At 46.3% G+C, this 26026-nt stretch overlaps 2 protein-coding genes across 4 annotated transcripts in view; one reads left to right on the forward strand and one right to left on the reverse strand.

The window, feature by feature from the left end:
* The window catches only part of c20orf85 (chromosome 20 open reading frame 85), a 204826-nt gene extending 204258 nt beyond the window's left edge, over positions 1-568 (reverse strand). The window contains exon 1 of the mRNA XM_031894221.1: positions 420-568. The gene's annotated coding sequence lies outside the window, so the exon portion shown is untranslated. The remainder of the gene's footprint in view (positions 1-419) is intronic.
* An 8068-nt stretch (positions 569-8636) lies between these two features.
* Positions 8637-26026, forward strand: part of pmepa1 (prostate transmembrane protein, androgen induced 1) — a 50622-nt gene continuing 33232 nt past the window's right edge. Inside the window, exons 1-2 of one of the 3 annotated variants that reach the window (XM_031894266.1) lie at positions 8639-9463; positions 9548-10237. In XM_031894266.1, coding sequence (XP_031750126.1) covers positions 10135-10237 — 103 coding nt within the window. In that variant the 5' untranslated portion in view covers positions 8639-9463; positions 9548-10134. Of the gene's footprint in view, positions 10238-26026 lie in introns of all 3 variants that reach the window. The other 2 variants (XM_004918721.4, XM_002941452.5) reach the window with 2 other exon arrangements.

A 26026-nucleotide genomic window follows, 5' to 3' on the forward strand; every position in this document is an offset into this window, starting at 1 on the left:
GATATAATGGGGTGCCCCAGGGTGACTAGTAGTAACACATGATATAATGGGGTGCCCCAGGGTGACTAGTAGTAACACATGATATAATGGGGTGCCCCAGGGTGACTAGTAGTAACACATGATATAATGGGGTGCCCCAGGGTGACTAGTAGTAACACATGATATAATGGGGTGACTAGTACTGATATAATGGGGTGCCCCAGGGTGACTAGTATGAAACAGTAGTAACACATGATATATGGGGTGCCCAGGGGTGACTAGTAGTAACACATGATATAATGGGGTGCCCCAGGGTGACTAGTAGTAACACATGATATAATGGGGTGCCCCAGGGTGACTAGTAGTAACACATGATATAATGGGGTGCCCCAGGGCAGGCAGAGAAACGCAGCATCACATGACAAGGGGTGACTCTGTACCTGTGACGTGCTCAGCTGATGTGGAAGTAGGGTGGGGGGCACCCAGTGAGTGGGAAGCCCCGATAAGGTCAGCCCGAGGTTACCCTGCACCCTACTGACCCAGACGGGCCAGCCCCCCGCAGCCACCTGTATTTATCCCTGCGTCCTCCGGCCGCGACCCTCGCACTCTGATTGGCCAGCGCGTCCAGCCTTCCTCCCGGCTTCACTCTCTAGTGGCTCAGGCAGCTGTCAGTCTTGCTCCAGACGGCCCATGACATCACCGTCTGGCACCGCCCTCCCTCCTTGTGTCCCAGGGGAACATTTAAAGAGGCAGAGAGCCATTTAATTAGCGCTAGAGATTGTCATTTCCCTACAGTCCCTCTCCCTCCCCTGGGCCGGGGAATTGCTTCTCTGTCTGCCTGTGCCAGGGATGCAACTGCGTCTGGCAACTGTCTGTGTTGGTCACTTGTTCGGCCTGATTAAAGCTTTAGATTGTCAGCTCTACGGGGCAGGGAGCTCCTTCCTCTTGTCTCTTAACTTATTGCAACTGTACCTTGTATTTATTGTTACACTTTGTATATATTATTATTTTATCTTTTGTTCTATTGTACAGCATTGCGCCCATATGTAGCGCTTTATAAACAAAGATATACATACAAAGAAAATCTAATCCTATGCTGCTATCTGTATATATAATGTGTATATATCATTTCTATTGAAATCCATATCCTCTGCCTCTTTATAATGTCTGTGCTGCGTGTTCTGACTCCTGAAACAATGTAGCAGCAGCCAGCTGATTATCACTGCCCTACATTGATTCAGGAGTCAGAACCAGAGGCAGACGCTATTTTCGAAAGCCATTAACTTTTTATCTAACGTTAAACCCAGGGAGAAATTCTATTACCTGACCATTGCCTTCCTGTGTATTTGAAACCCTTTTAACAATGAACTGGCCTACTGAGTGTAGCCAGTGATCGATTTGAAATGATCAGTGATGAAAATGCAATCGGACTGTAATGTCAGGATTGCTAGGGGATTTCTGGTGGGAAATCTAGAGCTTTTTGTTTTCAACAATGGGCAAGTTTGCACCTGGGCAGTAACCCATAGCAACCAGTCAGTGATTGGCTCACTTTAGCCAGCTGCAGGTTGAACCACGAAAACAAAAGATTGATTGGTTGCCATGGTTTACTGCCCAGGTGCAAATTGCCTAGTGCTGATAAATGACCCTACTGCCATAATTAGTAATTATGGGTTTCAAACTACCAAATTAGCAGGACCCTCCCCTCAGTAGCCCCCCTTTATTAGTCTAATGGTTATCTGGGCCCCCTGGCAAGTAAAATGGGGGGCCCGCATTTTGGCTAATAGCACAGGGGCCCCTATAGTAGCACAGGGGCCCCTATAGTAGCAGTGGGATAGTAGCACAGGGGCCCCTAAAGTAGCAGTGGGATAGTAGCACAGGGGCCCCTATAGTAGCAGTGGGATAGTAGCACAGGGGCCCCTATAGTAGCAGGGGATAGTAGCACAGGGGCCCTATAGTAGCAGAGGGATAGTAGACAGGGCCCCTATAGTAGCAGAGGGATAGTAGCACAGGGGCCCTATAGTAGCAGCGGGATAGTAGCACAGGGGCCCTATAGTAGCAGGGATAGTAGCACAGGGGCCCCTATAGTAGCAGAGGGATAGTAGCACAGGGCCCCTATAGTAGCAGAGGGATAGTAGCACAGGGGCCCTATAGTAGCAGAGGGATAGTAGCACAGGGGCCCCTATAGTAGCAGCGGGATAGTAGCACAGGGGCCCCTATAGTAGCAGAGGGATAGTAGCACAGGGGCCCCTATAGTAGCAGAGGGATAGTGTATAGTAGCAGGGCCCCTATAGTAGCAGAGGGATAGTAGCACAGGGGCCCTATAGTAGCAGAGGGATAGTAGGCACAGGGCCCCTATAGGTAGGGGCCGGCCCCTAGTAGGGGATAGTAGCACAGGGCCCTATAGTAGCAGAGGGATAGTAGCACAGGGGCCCCTATAGTAGCAGAGGATAGTAGCACAGGGGCCCCTATAGTAGCAGCGGGATAGTAGAACAGGGGGCCCTATAGTAGCAGAGGATAGTAGCACAGGCGGCCCCTATAGTAGCAGAGGGATAGTAGCACAGGGGCCCCTATAGTAGCAGAGGGATAGTAGCACAGGGGCCCCTATAGTAGCAGAGGGATAGTAGCACAGGGGCCCCTATAGTAGCAGAGGGATAGTAGCACAGGGGCCCCTATAGTAGCAGAGGGATAGTAGCACAGGGGCCCCTATAGTAGCAGAGGGATAGTAGCACAGGGGCCCCTATAGTAGCAGAGGGATAGTAGCACAGGGGCCCCTATAGTAGCAGAGGGATAGTAGCACAGGGGCCCCTATAGTAGCAGAGGGATAGTAGCACAGGGGCCCCTATAGTACTAGGCGCTTACACGCTGCCCCGGGTTGCTCTATGCTCCATATTCTCACGTTCGTGTCCTTATTCCCCGGTTACAGGCTGCGGCACCGCCAAGCAAATGTTAGTGAGTCGGAACTCGGCGGCACGACAAAGACCTGCATCTCCCACTAACAAATCAGCTGCGGGGGGGTCAGATGGCTAAAGTACACTTGAGTGCATTTGATTTTATCCACTATAAATACATTTATTCTTGTTTCCCATGGAAACTGCTGTAAAGCAGAGATATTTTAAGAGGAAGGAGACATAACCAGCTCACTATTCCCCGGGTTTCACTGCAGCCCCGTGCCAGTCTCACCCACTGGCGGATCAGCCAATACACTGGGCACTAATGTTCCATTGGCCGAGCAACGGCTACATGATATTGCAATTAGGGCCAGATATCATATGGGCGCCCTCCCGGCTCCATTATTAGATGTAATAGGATTGGCCTGCCAATGGCCTCACAGCTTTCAGTTGTCAGAGGGTGCTGGGAGTTGTATTTCGACAACTACATCTTGTTACTACTATCTATCCATCTTGCCCTGCTGTCTCCATCTTGCCCTACTCCTTCCCCTTTGCCCTACTGTCTCCATCTTGCCCTAATGTCCTCATATGCCCCCCTATGGTCTCCATCTTGCCCTACTAGCTGCATCTTGCCCTACTGTCTCCATCTTGCCCTACTGTCTCCATCTTGTCCTACTGTCTCCATCTTGTCCTACTGTCTCCATCTTGCCCTACTGTCTCCATCTTGCCCTACTGTCTCCATCTTGCCCTACTGTCTCCATCTTGCCCCGCCGTCTCAATCTTGCCCTACTCCTTCCCCTTTGCCCCACTGTCTCCATCTTGCCCCACTGTCTCCATCTTGTCCCACTGTCTCCATCTTACCCTGCTGTCCCCATCTTGCCCTACTCTTTCCCCCTTGCCCCACTGTCTCCATCTTGCCCTACTGTCCTCATCTTTCCCATCTGTCCCAGTCTTGCCCTATGGTCTCCATTTTGTCCTACTGTCTCCATTTTGCCCTACTGTCTCCATCTTGGCCTACTCTTTCCCCCTTGCCCTACTGTCTCCATCTTGCACTGCTGTCTCCATCTTTCTCTACTGTCCCAATCTTGCCCTATGGTCTCCATTTTGCCCAATATCCTTCATCTTGCCCCACTGTCTCCATCTTGCCCCACCGTCTCGTACAATCACGGTGCCACCTTACCCTACTGTGTGGCTTCTCCCACAATTGTGTGCCAAGCCATGCCAAGCCCTACAAGTTAGTGGGCGGCACTTTTTACTCATACTCACCCTACCCCTTCCGATGATATCAAAAAAGGGGTGGGCACAGGCATATAAACTGGCAGGCCGGGTGGGATATGGGTGAGGGTCAGGGGTGGTCGGCCCACACATCACTACCTATTGCTGCCATTTTGCCCTACTTTCTCTACCTTGTTCTATTGCCATCATGCTGTGCCACTGTTGCTCCTGTTGCCATCTTGCCTTACTTAATTACCCCTACTACATCCCACTCTTCCTTCATTTGGGCAGTTGGCCACTATTGCCCACACACCTGCCCAACAGGGCAATGATGGGGTGCATCTAACAGAGTTCTAGCTGCTGCTGCTGCACCTCCTTGTTGGGTCCTCGATGGGTTCGGCCCCTCCTCATTCCCTGCAGGTCACATCTGACAATGGGGTTGGTTCTATCCATGTAGGGCCACATTGCACAATATCTGAATGCAATTAATACTGATTAATTAACAGGCAAACCTCCCTGAGGAGAATAACTCATGACCATGAACTTTATAAGCCATCGCTAAAGAAATCAAAGGGGAAGTTAACCCCAAATAGCTATGGCCGCACAGCGGGTTGTGGTTTGTTACAGTTACCTCCCCGTGTACATATCATATCAACATGGCGAATATCTTATAATTCAATCACGTAGATGCACGCTGCAGACTACACTTGTATGTATCTAGATTAACCATTTGCTGACCTGCAAATTCCAGCATTTCATTCAACAGATGCAGTTCTACAACATCTGTAGGGTCCCCAGATGCATTAGTCTAATCTTAATCCCGTCCTTGCCCAGCCAGTTAACTCCTCCCCCTGCCATCTTAACTACCTCTACCTTTAACCCTGCCCCTGCCAGGGGTATATATATATATATATATATAATTGGAATGCATGGTTCTCTTAAAGGGCCAGTAACTCCAATAATGAAGGGATTTTTGTATACTTGGAACTATAACATATGCTTACTCTGGCATAGTACAGAAATGATGCAATGGCCACCATTTAAGCTCCAGCAGGGCTGGAGGGCCCCCATTATAGCCGTTAAGCGTAAAATAGATTTAGCCCCGGAGCGGTCGGAGGTCTCTTGTGGCTTTATAACAGCGCTGCTGCTAATATAAAGGAATAAAATGCAGTGTTACTGGCCCTTTAACGCAAGCTCTTTGCTGCATTTAAGGACAGAGACCTTGTATCCGGTCCCAAAGCAAATCCATAATAAGGTGACATTGTTCCTTTGTGCTGGGAGATGAACAGGTAGAGCTGCTCTATGGCTCTGGGCTAGTGGCGCTGATAGAGTTAAGAAGCCCATGGGGGTGGGGAGGTGTCTGGCAGAAGAGAGCCTAATAGATATGTCTAGACAGGCTTTTGGAAATTCCTGTCACTGCGGTATGGGAACAGATTTAAAAAAAAAAAAAAAAGAAAAATTACTTTTTTTATGTTCCATTTTTTTTTTCCGAAGCAGCGCAGAACTTAGGGAGTCGATAGTCTTTTATCAGGAGTCGCAGCTCGCAAGATTTTTCCTGCTCGGTCCCATTTTACCATTTAAATTAGTTGCAATTTTCACATATTTCTAAGGGCTAATTTATTCCTCTGAGCCCGGCAGTGAGAGATGTATCATACAGTCGGGCAGCTCTGCCTGGTGGGGTTCACTGGGCTCCCCCTCTCCCTGGGGGGGGGGGGGGGCAGGACACTCATTTTCAGCTTATTGGGGGGTCAGGAGGAATAGAGGGGGCAGTTAACCCTCATTGCTGAATATGCCCCGGGGAGGGGGGGGGGGGCTTGCAGGGTAGGTGAGGGGAAGGGAGTCAGGGAAATGTGTAGGTTCCTGTGTTCTGCCCTGTACTGGGCTATAATTACCCCACTCTGGTGAAGATACACATGTCTGGGGCAATGGGGGGATATCTGCCTGCCCACCCACTCACATACACACCTAACCTGTCTGTCTGTATATCTGTCTCACTGCCTCTCTAATCTGTCTGCCTTTCTGCGTATTTATATTTGTCCTTTATCTAGTAAATATCTATCTATCCTCTATGTACATATCTATATCAATAACTCCATCCGTCTATCTCTGTTCTCTACTTATCGCCATCTGTCTGTCTGTCTCTCTAATCTACTGTCTTTCTTTCTGCGTATTTATATTTGTCCTTTATCTAGTAAATATCTATCAATCTATTTATCATCTATCTATCCTCTATGTACATATCTATATCAATACCTTGATCTGTCTGTCTCTGTTCTCTACTTATCTCAGTCTGTCTGTCTGTCTGTCTCTCTGATCTGTCTTCCTTTCTGCATATTTATATTTGTCCTTTATTTAGTAAATATCTATCTCTCTATCAATCTATTTATCATCTATCTATCCACTGTGTACATATCTATATCAATAACTCCATCTGTCTGTCTCTGTTCCCTACTTATCTCCATCTGTCTGTCTGTCTGTCTAATCTACTGTCTGCCTTTCTGCTTATTTATATTTGTCCTCACTCAGTAAATATCTATTATCTATTTGTTCTTTATATGCTAATCTATATCAATAACTCAATGCCTCTATCTGTCTGTCTATCTCTGTTCTCTATCTCCTTATCTATAAAAATATCTCCATCCGTCAGTCTATTTATCTATCTATCCATCAAATTGATGTATCTATCATCTATCTATATATCATCTATCAAATCTCTCTCTATCAATCTATCTATCTCTCTTTATCTATCTATCAAATGGATCTATGTGTCTTTCTGGACTGGATTTATCTAATAAATAGATCTGTATCTATCTGTCCTATCTTCTATCTATCATCTATCTATCTATCTATCATCTATCTATCTATCTATCATCTATTAAATGAATTTATCTATGTACTGAATGGATCTGTCTATCTGTTTGTCATCTATATCTATCTATCTGGATTTATCAATCCATCAAATTGATTTATCTATCTCTCTATTTATTGATCTATGTATATATCTATCTATCTAACTAGATATGGATCTATCTATGGGGGGGGGGGTAATACCCAAATGGGAAATACTAAGCAAGTTAATACCCATGGATAATATTAGGAATAATAACACTACTAAGGTTGTTAATACTGAGGGGGCCTATAATAAGGGGTTAATACTGAGGGGGCCTATAATAAAGGGTTAATACTGAGGGGGCCTATAATAAAGGGTTAATACTGAGGGGGCATATAATAAAGGGTTAATACTGAGGGGGGGGGCATATTATAAGGGGTTAATACTGAGGGGGCATATAATAAGGGGCTAATACTAAGGGGGCATATAATAAGGGGTTAATACTGAGGGGGCATATAATAAGGGGCTAATACTAAGGGGGCATATAATAAAGGGCTAATACTAAGGGGGCATATAATAAAGGGTTAATACTGAGGGGGCATATAATAAAGGGTTAATACTGAGGGGGCATATAATAAGGGGTTAATACTAAGGGGGCATATAATAAAGGGTTAATACTGAGGGGGCATATAATGAGGGGTTAATACTGAGGGGGGCATATAATAAGGGGTTAATACTAAGGGGCATATAATAAAGGGTTAATACTAAGGGGGCATATAATAAAGGGTTAATACTGAGGGGGCATATAATAAGGGGTTAATACTGAGGGGGCATATAATAAGGGTTAATACTGAGGGGGCATATAATAAGGGGTTAATACTGGGGGGGCATATAATAAGGGGTTAATACTGAGGGGGCATATAATAAGGGGTTAATACTGAGGGGGCATATAATAAGGGGTTAATACTGGGGGGCATATAATAAGGGGTTAATACTGGGGGGGCATATAATAAGGGGTTAATACTGGGGGGGCATATAATAAGGGGTTAATACTGGGGGGCATATAATAAGGGGTTAACACTGGGGGGGGCATATAATAAGGGGTTAATACTGAGGGGGCATATAATAAGGGGTTAATACTGGGGGGGCATATAATAAGGGGTTAATACTGGGGGGGCATATAATAAGGAGTTAATACTGAGGGGGGCATATAATAAGGGGTTAATACTGGGGGGGCATATAATAAGGGGTTAATACTGAGGGGGCATATAATAAGGGGTTAATACTGGGGGGGCATATAATAAGGGGTTAATACTGGGGGGGCATATAATAAGGGGTTAATACTGAGGGGGCATATAATAAGGGGTAAATACTGGGGGGGCATATAATAAGGGGTTAATACTGGGGGGGCATATAATAAGGGGTTAATACTGGGGGGGCATATAATAAGGGGTTAATACTGGGGGGGCATATAATAAGGGGTTAACACTGAGGGCGTTGGTATCGGACGAGGCCGCTGGGGGGGGGGGCTGATTACATAGTTTAGAGTGACTGACAGGCTGAAGGTGGCACTTTCTGAACCTGCCCGGCATTATGTGCCCGTCTCCCCGGTGTACAGCTGCCGAGAGGGAACAATTCCCATGTTCCCCTGTAGTTCGTCCCGCCGAGCGTCCTGCTACTTTAACAGCAGGGGCGGTCCCTGCTCTGCCTCCCTCTCCTCCTGTCATTGGCCCGCTCCCCTGTCCGTCATGCAGCTCCCGGCCCCGCCCAGACGTGCTGTGAGAAGGGCAGTCCCAGTCTGGCGCTGACGTCACGGCCCGTCTGGCTGCCCGGGGTTGGGGAGAGACAGAGAGAGTGCCGGAGAGAGAGAGAGCGCAGCTCCTTGGGAGGAAGCGAGGCAGTGAGACAAAGTGACCGCTCCTGTCCGGGACTCGTCTACTCCTGCCCCTGACTGCCACTTACACTACTCCTGCCCCAGGCTGCCACTCACAGACTGCTCTTCTACTGCCCCAGGCTGCCACTCAGACTGCTCCTCTCCTGGCAACAACTGACGGCTCTATTGCTGCCCCAGCCTGGCACTCAGACACTTCCTCCTGTCCCTGCCTGGCACTCACAGACTCCTCCTCTCCTACCCCAGCCTGGCACTTAGAGACAGCTCCTCTCCTACCCCAGCCTGGCACTTAGAGACAGCTCCTCTCCTACCCCAGCCTGGCACTTAGAGACAGCTCCTCTCCTACCCCTGCCTGGCACTTAGAGACAGCTCCTCTCCTACCCCAGCCTGGCACTTAGAGACAGCTCCTCTCCTGTCCCTGCCTGGCACTTAGAGACAGCTCCTCTCCTACCCCAGCCTGGCACTTAGAGACAGCTCCTCACCTACCCCAGCCTGGCACTTAGAGACAGCTCCTCTCCTACCCCAGCCTGGCACTTAGAGACAGCTCCTCTCCTACCCCAGCCTGGCACTTAGAGACAGCTCCTCTCCTACCCCAGCTTGGGACACAGTGACTGCTCCTGTCCTCTCCCTGCCTGATATTAAGTGACTGCTTCTCTCCAGGTAAAGTGACTGCTCTCCTACCCCAGCTTGGGGGGGTTCCAGCTAAAGTGACTGCTCTCCTACCCCAGCTTGGGGGGGTTCCAGCTAAAGTGACTTCTCTCCTACCCCAGCTTGGGGGGGTTCCAGCTAAAGTGACTGCTCTCCTACCCCAGCTTGGGGGGGTTCCAGCTAAAGTGACTGCTCTCCTACCCCAGCTTGGGGGGGTTCCAGCTAAAGTGACTGCTCTCCTACCCCAGCTTGGGGGGGTTCCAGATAAAGTGACTTCTCTCCTACCCCAGCTTGGGGGGGTTCCAGCTAAAGTGACTGCTCTCCTACCCCAGCTTGGGGGGGTTCCAGCTAAAGTGACTGCTCTCCTACCCCAGCTTGGGGGGGTTCCAGCTAAAGTGACTGCTCTCCTACCCCAGCTTGGGGGGGTTCCAGCTAAAGTGACTGCTCTCCTACCCCAGCTTTCCCCCCAGCCTGGGTCAAACTGACTAACTCCTTCAAGCTTCCTGCTGTGGTCCTGCCCCAGCCCAGGGTAAAAGAGACTGCCCCCCAGCCTAGCAGAAGACCCCCTGGCTATTTGCCCCCTCTCCCTGCCATGCCTGCCCCCTCTCCCCAGGCAGCGGGTGCCGGGGGTCCCAGCGTGACAGACTGAGGCGCTTTCGGGGAAGAGACTTGCCAGTACTTCAATGCATAACTTGATGGGTCTGAACGGCACCGGCGAATCCATCCATTCCAATGTGTCCTGCACATGTAACTGCAAGAGGTCTCTGTTCCAGACTATGGAAATCTGTAAGTACCGATTATATAGGGGGGACTTGGGTTTGGGGGGGCACTGGGACGCTTACAGGCGCTCCCCCACAACTTTCCGCAGACTTTTCCTATAGGAAGTGAGCAGCCTATAGAGTCTGTCTGTGTAGCCCTCTGTGTCCGTCTTTGTCTCTCTCTGTCTCGTTCTGTCTGTCTCTCTCGCTCTCTCATCCATCTCCTCCCTTCCCACACTCTGTTTCCTCTGCATCCAACAACTGAGAAATCCTTTTTTTTTTTTAATTTCTACCCCCTCAATTCTTGGCTTAACTCTCTCCGTGCCAGTGCCTAGCGGCGACAACCTCCAATCCCAATCCAACAAAAAAAGTTGTGTGTAGGGGGAATCTCTTGCTCTCGGATTTGATTGTCACAAAGTTACCAGTAAACACTTTGCTTCTATGATCAGGTTTGGCACGGACAGTCTAAGGGGGTCTATTGCGGTGAATCTGGGGGGTACGGATGTGTTGGGGGTTAAGGGGGGACTCGGTAGGGGGATCTGCCTATTTACGCGATTTACTGTGGGTTTATCTTAATTAATTTCACTATTAATCAATAAAAGCAGCTACTTATCCTTTACAGAATATCCATGTCGCAGTTCTGTAACTCTGCAGCATCAGGTTTGCCCCAAGAGCTTGCAATCTAATTGCAACTGCCATTCAAAGTGGTGGTTTTTCTCCTTTTTATGTGTATATAGTGTTAGAAACCTCCCCCCCCCCCCATTAAAAGGCAGATGGTTAATAAGCTATAATGTAAGGCTGTGTAGAAACCGCTGCAGTCTGCAGCAGCATGCATTTAAACGAATTGCTAATTAGCCACACATGATGCGGATTTAATGTGCGGAGAGTATACGGAAGCGTCGGTAGCTTTTCGTTAACACTTTCTCCGCCGGAAGAGCCAGACCAAAAGACTCTAAACAGAGGTTTTAACCCTTTAATCCCATCGTGCTTCCAAATGTCCCCGAATTCGCAACTTTTATCGAGCAGTAAAGGGTCAGATGAGATTAAAGGGACCCCCCCATCCCTCGCAATTTAATAAAGATTTCCTCCGTTATTAAAAGCCTGCAGAGGAAAGACGCACGGAAAATAGCATAGAATCATTACACAAAAGTCCCCCCCCCTTTTTTTTTAATTAAGTTCAGAGCCCCCCCCACAAAGCAAAGTCTTGTAGAGTGTAAGCTCTTTTGGGCAGGGCTCTCTTCACCTCCTGTATCGGTTACTGATTGCTTTATATGTTACTCTGTATGTCCAATGTATGGAACCCACTTATTGTACAGCGCTGCGGGATATGTTGGCGCTTTATAAATAAATGTTAATAATAATAATAGTCACATTTTATTTATTATTCTCGCCGGCATATAAGTTTAATTATAAGCGCAGGACGCTGCCCCCCCCCTCCCCTTCGGATCCCGTCAGGATTTAATGTTACTGCACTCGAGTGCCTGACAACGACTGCAGCAAATATTTGGGAGACTGTAGGCGGAGTGACTACAAGGTGTCCAGACAGTTATGTGCCGGGATGGGGTGTCTACCTCCGAATGGCAGCCCCCGTCGGCGTTACAGTCGCTCCTTTCCTTGTCCTCGTTTCGCAGGCAGAATTAGAAAGAACAACGAGGTGTTACTTAATAACACTTAGTATATCCCGTTGCCAGGGTTACCAGGTCCTCTTGAGCGATAATGTTGTGATTTTAACCTTCTCTTTTTGATACAACATATATATTTATATATACAGGCTTCTCCACTTTGAGTTCATCAATTTGTCACTTTTTGTTTCCTGCGGTTGGTCCCTATGTTTTTTAATTTACAACCAATAAACCATAAAAAGTCAGTTTTGTGGGGGGGCGAAGGTCTCAGAAGCAAACGAGCAGACAAAATAATTGTTGCGACTACGCGGGCAGGCAAATTAAACGCATTAAATCCATATTTTGTCTCCTTTCATACCCAGCCTGAACATCAAAGCCGGCGCAATTAGGGACGCTTGCATCTTAATGAGGGGTGTTTTGTCATTTCATTTCCAGACACTTAACATCGGCTGAGTCAGGGCAGCACGCTTGTCTGTAATGAGCGCGCAGTTCAGAGCCCCCAAGAAATGAGATTGTGCTGAGAGAATAATGGGTTTGTCTGGCTTCATAATTGACACGAGGAGCCCATCGTTGTTCGGACTTGAAATAAAAACCAAAACAAAATGATGGCGGAGGGGGGGGGGAGGAATAAAAACGGATGTGTCCGACACGGGTCGTTGTGGCTGTAACCGCACCGTCCTCTTTAAAAGCCCCCCCAGTTATTAATTGAATGTAATGATCCCATTGTGCTTCACCTTCCGCGGCTCGTTCCAAGCGGGGGGCCGGCTAACAAAGGGTGCCATTGTCCGTCCGTCCAGGGTTAGTAGGTAGCGCAGACAAGTTCAAGTTTGCCAAGTGCAAATCTATTTCTTGTTGGGGGAGTCCATTTGCACCCCTTTGAGCCGTGACTAAATTAATATTACACTTTGCCCAGGTCTGATCATTAGACAGGAAGGGGGGTTCGATCCAAACTAGAAATACTCTTTTTCCTTTTGTGGTTGTTTGTAGAACTCTAACATTGTATCTTTGGCGGCTCGGTTCGATCCCTTATCGAATGATTCCGGAGTGGGGGCACATCACGCGTTTCGCTTCACCTATTGATAAACCCGTTGATCCCATTTATTCCTGTCGTTCCAAGTTTTCCGCCTGTCCCCTCTGTAGATCAAGGGCACCAAGTCGGGGGCCACTCGCCTAGCCCTATTGTGAGCTTTATATTAAGGGTCAGGCTTTGCCGAACGCTTCTTTTTCTTCTTTTTCTTGTTGTTGTTGAAGTTGCGCCCAGGAGAGGAGGGTGCGCACCTTGTATTGTATGAATAGGGGAATTCTTAACTGGTTTCACCCACTTCAAAGGAAAGGTGCCTCAGTCATAGAATTCCTCTTTTTAAAGGGAAAAAAAAACTATGACTCTTCCATTACCCATGTGATATAATAGCTTCCTGTCTGCCGTGTATCCACAAGTGCCAAACCCTGAGAACCAAGCAGCCGGTATTTAAGCTTCCCCCGTACTGCAGGGATCCGCCACCCAGAATGTGACGTTCCTATGGCGGTGGGAGCAAACAAGCAGCATTTCAACTTCTGAGACCCTGAGCCCAATACTTGTGGGACCCAGAACCCAGAATCATTTAACCATGAAATAAACCCAATAGGGCTGTTCTGCCCCCAATAAGGGGTAATTATATCTTAGTTGGGATCAAGTACAGGTACTGTTTTATTATTACAGAGAAAAGGGAATCATTTAACCATGAAATAAACCCAATAGGGCTGTTCTGCCCCAATAAGGGGTAATTATATCTTAGTTGGGATCAAGTACAGGTACTGTTTTATTATTACAGAGAAAAGGGAATCATTTAACCATGAAATAAACCCAATAGGGCTGTTCTGCCCCAATAAGGGGTAATTATATCTTAGTTGGGATCAAGTACAGGTACTGTTTTATTATTACAGAGAAAAGGGAATCATTTAACCATTAAATAAACCCAATAGGGCTGTTCTGCCCCCAATAAGGGGTAATTATATCTTAGTTGGGATCAAGTACAGGTACTGTTTTATTATTACAGAGAAAAGGGAATCATTTAACCATGAAATAAACCCAATAGGGCTGTTCTGCCCCCAATAAGGGGTAATTATATCTTAGTTGGGATCAAGTACAGGTACTGTTTTATTATTACAGAGAAAAGGGAATCATTTAACCATTAAATAAACCCAATAGGGCTGTTCTGCCCCAATAAGGGGTAATTATATCTTAGTTGGGATCAAGTATAGGTACTGTTTTATTATTACAGAGAAAAAGGGAATTAGTTTTTAAAAATTACAATTATTTGCTTATAATGGAGTCTATGGTTGATGGCCCTCCCGTAATTCTGAACTCTCTGGATAATGGGTTTTCGGATGATGGAACCTATACCTGTGTATAGTGATTGGCCTGCTGTGTGCAAGTGAGTTAGGGATGCACCGAATCCACTATTTTCGGATTCGAGCGAACCCCAAATCCTTCGTAAAGGATTCGTTTACGATTTGTAAATGAAACATTTTCAACTTCCGTGTTTATGCGACAAAAAGTCACATGATATTAAGGATTCAGTTCGGCCAGGAGTGTGGATTCTGAATCTTGAACCAAATACTGGATTTGGTGCATTCCTACAAGTGGGGGGCACCTTGGTGGGGGGGGGGGGGGTGGTTGCATTGTTAGGAGGTTTAGTTCAGCAAAATCTGTGGGCGCTGGAGGACCACGTACTGGAGGTGCAAGGGTTAATCTTCTGTATTATTATAGGTGTGATGCGTTGGCACCCAGGGGGGTAAAATCTATTTTGCCGTTCCTTTTGCCTGATATAAAGAGCAGAGTCTGGGCTGGATGGGTCCCCCGGGGGGGGTGCATCTCAGGCTGCGAGAGCTCCGTGCAAGTCCTGTAGCGCCGCTGCATTCTGTATAATGGATCACATATTCAGTCTGTTGGAAAGATCAAGCATCCTCCTCTGAGCCACCTGTGCCTCCCATTTATTATATAAACATCAGACTCCGCGCGCTCGACATTGATTTGAATCCGTACGGCAGAAATGAGCAGAGATCAAGGGATTGTCGGCATCAAAAAAAAAAAAAAATGAAGTTTGTGCCTGAAAACAATCTCTAATGTTTAGTAAACCTGAGTATTTCAGAAGTGTGCGTTGTTACTTTTGTACTTGCATTAGGAAGTATAATGTAAGGATTGAATCGGCTTTTTTGTTTTGCTGTCTGATCCCCCCCCCATTGTAAGCAGCAGTCCTGCCCTGCTTTATGGCTGAGATTCTAGCTATCTGTATAACAGAGCATTCTGTCACAGTGGCACAGATCCTATTTGATCCCCCCATTGTAAGCAGCAGTCCTGCCCTGCTTTATGGCTGAGATTCTAGCTATCTGTATAACAGAGCATTCTGTCACAGTGGCACAGATCCTATCTGATCCCCCCCCATTGTAAGCAGCAGTCCTGCCCTGCTTTATGGCTGAGATTCTAGCTATCTGTATAACAGAGCATTCTGTCACAGTGGCACAGATCCCATCTGATCCCCCCATTGTAAGCAGCAGTCCTGCCCTGCTTTATGGCTGAGATTCTAGCTATCTGTATAACAGAGCATTCTGTCACAGTGGCACAGATCCTATCTGATCCCCCCCCCATTGTAAGCAGCAGTCCTGCCCTGCTTTATGGCTGAGATTCTAGCTATCTGTATAACAGAGCATTCTGTCACAGTGGCACAGATCCTATCTGATCCCCCCATTGTAAGCAGCAGTCCTGCCCTGCTTTATGGCTGAGATTCTAGCTATCTGTATAACAGAGCATTCTGTCACAGTGGCACAGATCCTATCTGATCCCCCCCATTGTAAGCAGCAGTCCTGCCCTGCTTTATGGCTGAGATTCTAGCTATCTGTATAACAGAGCATTCTGTCACAGTGGCACAGATCCTATCTGATCCCCCCATTGTAAGCAGCAGTCCTGCCCTGCTTTATGGCTGAGATTCTAGCTATCTGTATAACAGAGCATTCTGTCACAGTGGCACTGTAAAGTTTTATGCTGTTTACCCTACTTACCCAGGGTAGAAAGGTAGGGCAAAGAGGATATTTATACTAAGACTCTGCATCAGGCTTTATGCTGGGGCACCAGAGTTTCTTTAGGAAAAGGAAGTTGCTCCTGGTGTCCTGTTGCCTCAGTAAAACATAGCCTTAGGAATGCATAGAAGACCACTTGGCCAGGAAGCATTGCAGTGATTTTTAACACCTATTCCCCTTGCCTATACCTGTGCAGTCGGATGTATCCTTACGTAGAAGTTCTGTAGGTTTTTATTTCGATTTACAGCAGACACGAGAGGATCGACAACAAGCCAGGAATTCACCGACTGCTGCAGCAAATAACAGAGATTCCTGGTTTGCAGTGATCTGGAATATTGTATTTTAGAACAGGCAGACCTTTTAATGCCACAATGGAAGGTAATAAGTGGTTTGCAGACAAGGGAAAAAACAATACAGGTAAATGGCACCTGCAGAAAGGGCGGAGCTAGAGGAGACGTGCCCAGAAGCCAGGCATACTGCCATCCAAATCCCAACTGCCGGCTCACTAAATATAAACGGCGGAAGTTCAAAGAACAATGTTATTAGAGAATAAAGGTGGGTGTCCTGCCCAATTCTTGTTCGGCTTTAGCAATGATGGAGAATTCTGTGAGTTTCCTTTATGCCTAATGTGGCCCTTCAAGTGCCAGTTTTGCCTGTTGGTTTCTGGCAGTAGGGATAGGGATATACTGCATTTCCAGGTAGATCTGTACTGAGCTGGCACCACACTTGTACAAGGTGAGACAGGAGCTTCCAGTCGGCTGGGAGGGAACTCAATACCTAATATTGGAATAAAATGCCACGTTGGCAGCCTGGCGCATCGGATATCAAAGCATAGAGACACCGGAACGGTGCGTTAGAGGCGGGTATCGGTGCGTCTGAGGCATAAGAGACCCATAAGAGACAGACAGATAAAATGGTCAGTTACGGCAAAGAGACACGGGGCGATTAGTCGGCACGACTTTTTAAAAAGTTGTGTGACTAACCTGTGTAGCGAAAACTTGCGAGCGATTAGTCGCAGCGACTGCTATTCTGTCCTACGGCAGAAAAGTCGATGCAATTGGTCGTGGTGACTGCTATTCTGTCCTACGGCAGAAAAGTCGATGCAGTTAGTCCCGGTGACTGCTATTCTGTCCTACAGGAGAAAAGTCGATGCAGTTAGTCGCAGTGACTGCTATTCTGTCCTACGGCAGAAAAGTCGATGCAGTTAGTCGCGGTGACTGCTATTCTGTCCTACGGCAGAAAAGTCGATGCAGTTAGTCGCAGTGACTGCTATTCTGTCCTACGGCAGAAAAGTCGATGCAGTTAGTCGCGGTGACTGCTATTCTGTCCTACGGCAGAAAAGTCGATGCAATTAGTGGCGGTGACTGCTATTCTGTCCTACAGAAGAAAAGTCGATGCAGTTAGTCGCAGTGACTGCTATTCTGTCCTACAGAAGAAAAGTCGATGCAGTTAGTCGCAGCGACTGCTATTCTGTCCTACGGCAGAAAAGTCGATGCAATTGGTCGTGGTGACTGCTATTCTGTCCTACGGCAGAAAAGTCGATGCAGTTAGTCGCAGCGACTGCTATTCTGTCCTATGGGAGAAAAGTCGATGCAGTTAGTCGCAGCGACTGCTATTCTGTCCTACGGGAGAAAAGTCGATGCAGTTAGTCGCAGCGACTGCTATTCTGTCCTACGGGAGAAAAGTTGATGCAGTTAGTCGCAGCGACTGCTATTCTGTCCTACGGGAGAAAAGTCGATGCAGTTAGTCACAGCGACTGCTATTCTGTCCTACGGGAGAAAAGTCGATGCAGTTAGTCGCAGCGACTGCTATTCTGTCCTACGGGAGAAAAGTCGATGCAGTTAGTCACAGCGACTGCTATTCTGTCCTACGGCAGAAAAGTCGATGCAGTTAGTCGCAGCGACTGCTATTCTGTCCTACGGCAGAAAAGTCGATGCAATTGGTCGTGGTGACTGCTATTCTGTCCTACGGCAGAAAAGTCGATGCAGTTAGTCGCAGCGACTGCTATTCTGTCCTATGGGAGAAAAGTTGATGCAGTTAGTCGCAGCGACTGCTATTCTGTCCTACGGGAGAAAAGTCGATGCAGTTAGTCACAGTGACTGCTATTCTGTCCTACGGCAGAAAAGTCGATGCAGTTAGTTGCAGCGACTGCTATTCTGTCCTACGGCAGAAAAGTCGATGCAATTGGTCGTGGTGACTGCTATTCTGTCCTACGGCAGAAAAGTCGATGCAATTAGTCGCGGCGACTGCTATTCTGTCCTACGGCAGAAAAGTCGATGCAATTAGTCGCAGTGACTGCTATTCTGTCCTACGGCAGAAAAGTCGAAGCAGTTAGTCGCGGTGACTGCTATTCTGTCCTACGGCAGAAAAGTCGATGCAGTTAGTCGCGGTGACTAATTGCCCTCTGTGGCTTCGCCGTTAAGGTGGCCATACATGGCAGTCCTTCAGACCAATTCAGCAGTTTATCTGCCAATGTATGAACACCCCCGATGGGCCTACCCAACCAACATCTGGCCTAAAATTGGGCAGATCTCGATGGACAGCCAAAACAGCACTCATGGATCCCACAGAACAGGCTTGTATAAAAACGTTATTGTAGGCCAACAGAAGACATAGCTTTACGCATTTCGTGCATAAAGCACTTAATCAATAGGGCAGGTTTGATTTTCAGTCGGATCAGGGGCTCGTTAATGTGGTCCTCACTCCGACAGTATCTCTGCTCCCCAATTTAATTCGATTGGCCCAATATCACCTACTTCCGCAATGTGTATGGCCACCTTTACACAATACTATGTCTTCAAGGCACAGATAAACTGTTACTGGAACCCCGTTCCCATTTTGCCCAACAATGAAATGAGCCCTAAATGCAGATCCAATTTAGAGAGATGATGTGACGGCTTCCATAGTGCAAGTCCCGGCAAGTCTTGGTTATTTCCATCCCAGTGGCCCGGAGAAGCTGCAATTTCTACGTCTGTGTTGGTTCAGCCTAATTTTAACCCGGGGGTTGGGAAAGTGTTTGGGATGCTAAATAGGAACAGAAATCCCTGAATTGGTTAGAAATATATGTTATATATATATATAGACCGCCTGTGCTGTTATGCAAGCAGCAGGGAGTACCCCAGGGGATGATGGGTGTTGTTGCTTATTAATGGCTGGAGGGCTGCAGGTTGGATCATGAATGGGCCCATTTGCATTGGTGCCACTAAGCTGACCGGGCCCGGGTATTGTAGCTGCTGAGCCAGATTGATAGCGCTGCCGAGATGTATATTGTGGCTCAGATAATTGTATTGATTTGGGATCTCCCTTTCCTTCCCACATAGGATAAATATAGCCACTAGTATTAATGCGTTCGCCATCGGGACAGCCCTTCCTCGCTAACTTGCTCTTGGAGGATATAATTTGTATGGCTCTTCCTATTGATTACTTGCTCGGAGTCGAACTGATTTAACCGCTGCTGTCTCGCAGGATGGCAAATCCTTACCCAGAAGGCACTAATGTGTTCCTCGATATATAAACGTATGCTGGTTACTGCGCGGAGCTCGGGGATACATGCACATACACATACATACACACCTTTCCAGTGGTTTTATCTTAATGGGCAATAAAACAATAATATGCATTTCGTTATTTACCGAGATAAAACAAAGCAGCCACCTAGCATATTCCTCTTATCTTACTTTCTCCTCATTGCCCTACTGTCTCCATCTTGCCCTACTGTCTCCATCTTGTCCTACTGTCTCCATCTTGTCCTACTGACTCCATCTTGCCCTACTGTCTCCATCTTGCCCTACTGTCTCCATCTTGCCCTACTGTCTCCATCTTGCTTTACTGTCTCCATCTTGCCCTACTGTCCCCATCTTGCCCTACTGTATCCATCTTGTCCTACTGTCTCCATCTTGCCCTACTGTCTCCATCTTGCCCTACTGTCTCCATCTTGTCCTACTGTCTCCATCTTGCCCTACTGTCTCCATCTTGCCCTACTGTCCCCATCTTGCCCTACTGTCCCCATCTTGCCCTACTGTCCCCATCTTGCCCTACTGTCCCCATCTTGCCCTACTGTCCCCATCTTGCCCTACTGTCTCCATCTTGTCCTACTGTCTCCATCTTGCCCCACTGTCTCCATCTTGTCCTACTGCCTCCATCTTGCTCTGCTGTCTTCATTTTGCCCTACTGTCTCCATCTTGTCCTACTGTCTCCATCTTGCCCTACTGTCTTCATTTTGCCCTACTGGCTCCATCTTGTCCTACTGTCTCCATCTTGCCCTACTGTCTCCATCTTGCCCTACTGTCTCCATCTTGCCCTACTGTCTCCATCTTGCCCTACTGTCTCCATTTTGCCCTACTGTCTCTTCATTGCTTTACTGTCCTAATGTAACAATTTTGCCCAGCTTTCTTCACCTTGTCCTACTATCCCTATCATGCATTCCTGTTGCCATTGGGCTCTTTTACCTCAGTTTTGCCCTGCCGTTGCCACCTTGTTGTACCAACTATCGCCCTGTTCTTTCACCCTCAGCTGCTGTTTTGTCAGGCCCCGCTCCGTTCATGCCTCTGGGCAGTTGCCCCTATTCAGACCCCCTAAAGACAGATCTTACTTGAACTCAAAGGGGTGAGTGCGGTCAGCCATGAAAGTCAGGGGCAAGCCCAGTCCTTTAAATAACTAATCATTCACAGTGGCCAAACAAAGCCCCCTCTGCTCCCTGTTCCTCCGTGTCAGGCTCACTGGATGGATCCTCTGTTTGTGGCGGCTTTTCAGTCTCTCTGCAAACTTGCCTTGACCCTGGCAGAGAAAGCAAGCGTGGCCTTGTGTCCCAGGGGAAGGGCCCAGGCAGAGAATAAGCCAAAGATCTCTATTGAAATGGTAAAGAGAGCAATTCTGCTAAAGGACATTCATGCTAAATACCTTTCCTTGTTAAGACTTTAAACTAAAGGGGAAGTTAGAAGTAACTTTTATAGAATCCATCTGACATAGGTTGGCATAGTGTTTCTCTTTGGCAGTTGTCTTCATTTTGATAACTTTTTATTTCTGTTTTTCTTTCTATTCTGCTTCTCCCTGACCTCTAATAAAGAAATGAGGGGCCCGGGGTTTATGGAGGAGCCAGTAATAGTCTTTATGGCCTGTCTGTGCCACGTCCCGCTGAGTCTCACAGCCGCACTAATCCCGCACCATCTTCCTGTTTAGTCCTTTTCTATTAGGAAACATTCAATTCAGATTTCTTTAATTCTGTTTTAAAGGGGCGGTTCACCTTCAAGTTAGCTTTTAGTATGTTCTAGAATGGACTAATCTTAACAACTTTTCAGTTGGTCTTCATTTTTTATTATAATTGTCGAATTATTTGCTGCCTTCTTCTGACTCTTTCCAGCTTTCAAATGGGGGTCATTGACCCCGGCAGCCAAAACCAATTGCTCTGTGAGGCTCCAGTTTTATTAATAAAACAGTACCTGTACTTGATCCCAACTAAGATATAATTACCCCTTATTGGGGGCAGAACAGCCCTATTGGGTTTATTTAATGGTTAAATGATTCCCTTTTCTCTGTAATAATAAAACAGTACCTGTACTTGATCCCAACTAAGATATAATTACCCCTTATTGGGGCAGAACAGCCCTATTGGGTTTATTTAATGGTTACATGATTCCCTTTTCTCTGTAATAATAAAACAGTACCTGTACTTGATCCCAACTAAGATATAATTACCCCTTATTGGGGCAGAACAGCCCTATTGGGTTTATTTAATGGTTACATGATTCCCTTTTCTCTGTAATAATAAAACAGTACCTGTACTTGATCCCAACTAAGATATAATTACCCCTTATTGGGGGCAGAACAGCCCTATTGGGTTTATTTAATGGTTAAATGATTCCCTTTTCTCTGTAATAATAAAACAGTACCTGTACTTGATCCCAACTAAGATATAATTACCCCTTATTGGGGCAGAACAGCCCTATTGGGTTTATTTCATGGTTAAATGATTCCCTTTTCTCTGTAATAATAAAACAGTACCTGTACTTGATCCCAACTAAGATATAATTACCCCTTATTGGGGCAGAACAGCCCTATTGGGTTTATTTAATGGTTAAATGATTCCCTTTTCTCTGTAATAATAAAACAGTGCCTGTACTTGATCCCAACTAAGATATAATTACCCCTTATTGGGGGCAGAACAGCCCTATTGGGTTTATTTAATGGTTAAATGATTCCCTTTTCTCTGTAATAATAAAACAGTACCTGTACTTGATCCCAACTAAGATATAATTACCCCTTATTGGGGCAGAACAGCCCTATTGGGTTTATTTCATGGTTAAATGATTCCCTTTTCTCTGTAATAATAAAACAGTACCTGTACTTGATCCCAACTAAGATATAATTACCCCTTATTGGGGGCAGAACAGCCCTATTGGGTTTATTTAATGGTTAAATGATTCCCTTTTCTCTGTAATAATAAAACAGTACCTGTACTTGATCCCAACTAAGATATAATTACCCCTTATTGGGGCAGAACAGCCCTATTGGGTTTATTTCATGGTTAAATGATTCCCTTTTCTCTGTAATAATAAAACAGTACCTGTACTTGATCCCAACTAAGATATAATTACCCCTTATTGGGGCAGAACAGCCCTATTGGGTTTATTTCATGGTTCAATGATTCTTTAGTAGACTTAAGATAAGAAGATCCAAATTATGGAAAGCTCTAAACTCATATTTTGATAAATCTGCCCCAGTCTTGCTTTTCTTGTTCTTGCGTTGACACAAACTTATCGTTTTTTCCGTATCATTTATCACATACAAGTGTGTTGCAGACTTGCCCATTGGTTCTGACCTTTTGATCAATCTGTAAGTGAGAAAAGGTTTTTTTTCTGTAGGAGAATTCGGCTTAGATAGTGCGGGGGCAGCATCTGGTCTTTATGGAGGCTCGGTGGGCTTGTAAAAACTCCCCCAACTGTTCCAGCTGTTGACCTCTCCCGGCCCCCCTTTCATCAGCAAAGGGAGCCGGTGTCCCTGGGAAGGGTCTCGTTGGCTTGTCCAGGGGGGGGTAAAGGTCACGGGGCAGGAGGGTTTCCTTCAGAGCCACGGGACAGGCTGCCAAGTGTCTTTAAGCCCCTCATAAAAAAAAAGGAGGAGGGACACGAACCACATGGACACGTCTCTTATCAGTTTTATGGATGAGCGTGTCCTGCCCGGCCTGCCCTTAAACTTCAGACTCTTTTTGATCCCTGGCTGCCTTCCAAATCCAATATTTAGTGTTGTGTCTACTTTGGGCACTTTAAACAAGAAGCAGAGGAAGCTGAGGACGTTCTTTAAATTTCCATCCCAGCTGCTGCCTGTGGGAGACATGGGATGTGCGTCACTTTAACTGCAACTTGCGAGCGGATTCTGGGGGAAGGAACGGAAATATATGGTTTTTTTTTTATAAATCTGCAAGTCTGGAATGTGCGGCGAGACCCGGTCGTCGAAAAAAAATAATGTTTAATGGATGGTAAATTTTAATAAAATATAGACTTATAAAGCAGCAGTCCTGCCCTGCTTTATGGCTGAGATTCTAGCTATCTGTATAACAGAGCATTCTGTCACAGTGGCACAGATCCTATCTGATCCCCCCATTGTAAGCAGCAGTCCTGCCCTGCTTTATGGCTGAGATTCTAGCTATCTGTATAACAGAGCATTCTGTCACAGTGGCACAGATCCTATCTGATCCCCCCATTGTAAGCAGCAGTCCTGCCCTGCTTTATGGCTGAGATTCTAGCTATCTGTATAACAGAGCATTCTGTCACAGTGGCACAGATCCTATCCCCCCCCCATTGTAAGCAGCAGTCCTGCCCTGCTTTATGGCTGAGATTCTAGCTATCTGTATAACAGAGCATTCTGTCACAGTGGCACAGATCCTATCTGATCCCCCCATTGTAAGCAGCAGTCCTGCCCTGCTTTATGGCTGAGATTCTAGCTATCTGTATAACAGAGCATTCTGTCACAGTGGCACAGATCCTATCTGATCCCCCATTGTAAGCAGCAGTCCTGCCCTGCTTTATGGCTGAGATTCTAGCTATCTGTATAACAGAGCATTCTGTCACAGTGGCACAGATCCTATCTGATCCCCCCCATTGTAAGCAGCAGTCCTGCCCTGCTTTATGGCTGAGATTCTAGCTATCTGTATAACAGAGCATTCTGTCACAGTGGCACAGATCCTATCTGATCCCCCCCATTGTAAGCAGCAGTCCTGCCCTGCTTTATGGCTGAGATTCTAGCTATCTGTATAACAGAGCATTCTGTCACAGTGGCACAGATCCTATCTGATCCCCCATTGTAAGCAGCAGTCCTGCCCTGCTTTATGGCTGAGATTCTAGCTATCTGTATAACAGAGCATTCTGTCACAGTGGCACAGATCCTATCTGATCCCCCCATTGTAAGCAGCAGTCCTGCCTGTTATTTTTGTGTAGCAGGGTTGGAGTAGTCCAGGTGGGTCATCGCATGTATACAAGTACCAGAAATGTGTCTGCTATGAAATATTACGGCACAGCAAAGAGGTCAAAAATATTACTGGAAAATTGTGCACCGTTTAAGTTATTGCTTATGAATGAACGAGCCCCCCTATTGTTTTTACCCTGGAAGCTGTAATAAACAGAAGGGGCAGTTCTGGAGTTCTAACCGCGCTCAGACAGACTGCGCATACTGTGCCGCACTTTATACCGTTTACGCTTTCCTTCAGTTTGGTAATGTCGGCACCATTCTGCGCCGCCTCAGAATGTTTCCCCCATACAGAAATGAGGACCCCCGCGCTGCCCTTGGCCGCTTTCCCGCTATTGACAGCCCATAGAAGTTTTTGGATGCCCCCCTTGGAACCCTGCCAGTACGAGCGCGTATTTAACAATTAACCGCACCCACGAGTCTGACCCGATCATTCCTTCGCCTTTTCATGAACTTGACAAATTCTTTCTTTCTTTTGGCTTTTTTGTATCATTCCCCAGATATTCCCTTGACTTTGAGGCATTTGCCCAATGCCCATTAAATTCCAAGAACTTCCAGTTTTTCTTTTTTTCTTGTTGCCGATGAAAAGAGCCTTTTTCCCCCCCGTTCTCTCCACGCAGTCATTGATAGTAGATAAATACTTCATTAAGGAGGGATGGAAAGCGCCCATTGTTTCCTGCTGCGGAATTTTCATTTTTCTTTTCTTTTAAATAAAATTCTAACAGGGTGACATCAACTCCCTGTCCCCCCTCCTTTGTCCAAGCGTAGCCCCCATATCCAGAGTATTTAGGTGGGTGTTTCCTCATTAGCCCAGCCGACCTCCAAACTTGTCAGGCAGCGGTGCCTTTGATAAAAAATGAGCATTCCGGGCCGGGAATTCTTCAATTATGTGCCGGCACCCAAAAATTCCTTTCGGCATTCCCATAAAGTTGCATAAGGGATTCAAATCCAATTCTTGGGTCCAAGAGCATTTCATAGCTAAATGATTCCCTTTTCTCTGTAATAATTAAACAGTACCTGTACTTGATCCCAACTAAGATATAATTACCCCTTATTGGGGCAGAACAGCCCTATTGAGTTTATTTAATGGTTAAATGATTCCCTTTTCTCTGTAATAATAAAACAGTACCTGTACTTGATCCCAACTAAGATATAATTACCCCTTATTGGGGCAGAACAGCCCTATTGGGTTTATTTAATGGTTAAATGATTCCCTTTTCTCTGTAATAATAAAACAGTACCTGTACTTGATCCCAACTAAGATATAATTACCCCTTATTGGGGCAGAACAGCCCTATTGAGTTTATTTAATGGTTAAATGATTCCCTTTTCTCTGTAATAATAAAACAGTTCCTGTACTTGATCCCAACTAAGATATAATTACCCCTTATTGGGGCAGAACAGCCCTATTGGGTTTATTTAATGGTTAAATGATTCCCTTTTCTCTGTAATAATAAAACAGTACCTGTACTTGATCCCAACTAAGATATAATTACCCCTTATTGGGGCAGAACAGCCCTATTGAGTTTATTTAATGGTTAAATGATTCCCTTTTCTCTGTAATAATAAAACAGTACCTGTACTTGATCCCAACTAAGATATAATTACCCCTTATTGGGGCAGAACAGCCCTATTGGGTTTATTTCATAGCTAAATGATTCCCTTTTCTCTGTAATAAT

This window comes from Xenopus tropicalis, chromosome 10, assembly GCF_000004195.4.
Source record: "Xenopus tropicalis strain Nigerian chromosome 10, UCB_Xtro_10.0, whole genome shotgun sequence".
Taxonomy (NCBI): Eukaryota; Metazoa; Chordata; class Amphibia; order Anura; family Pipidae; genus Xenopus; species Xenopus tropicalis.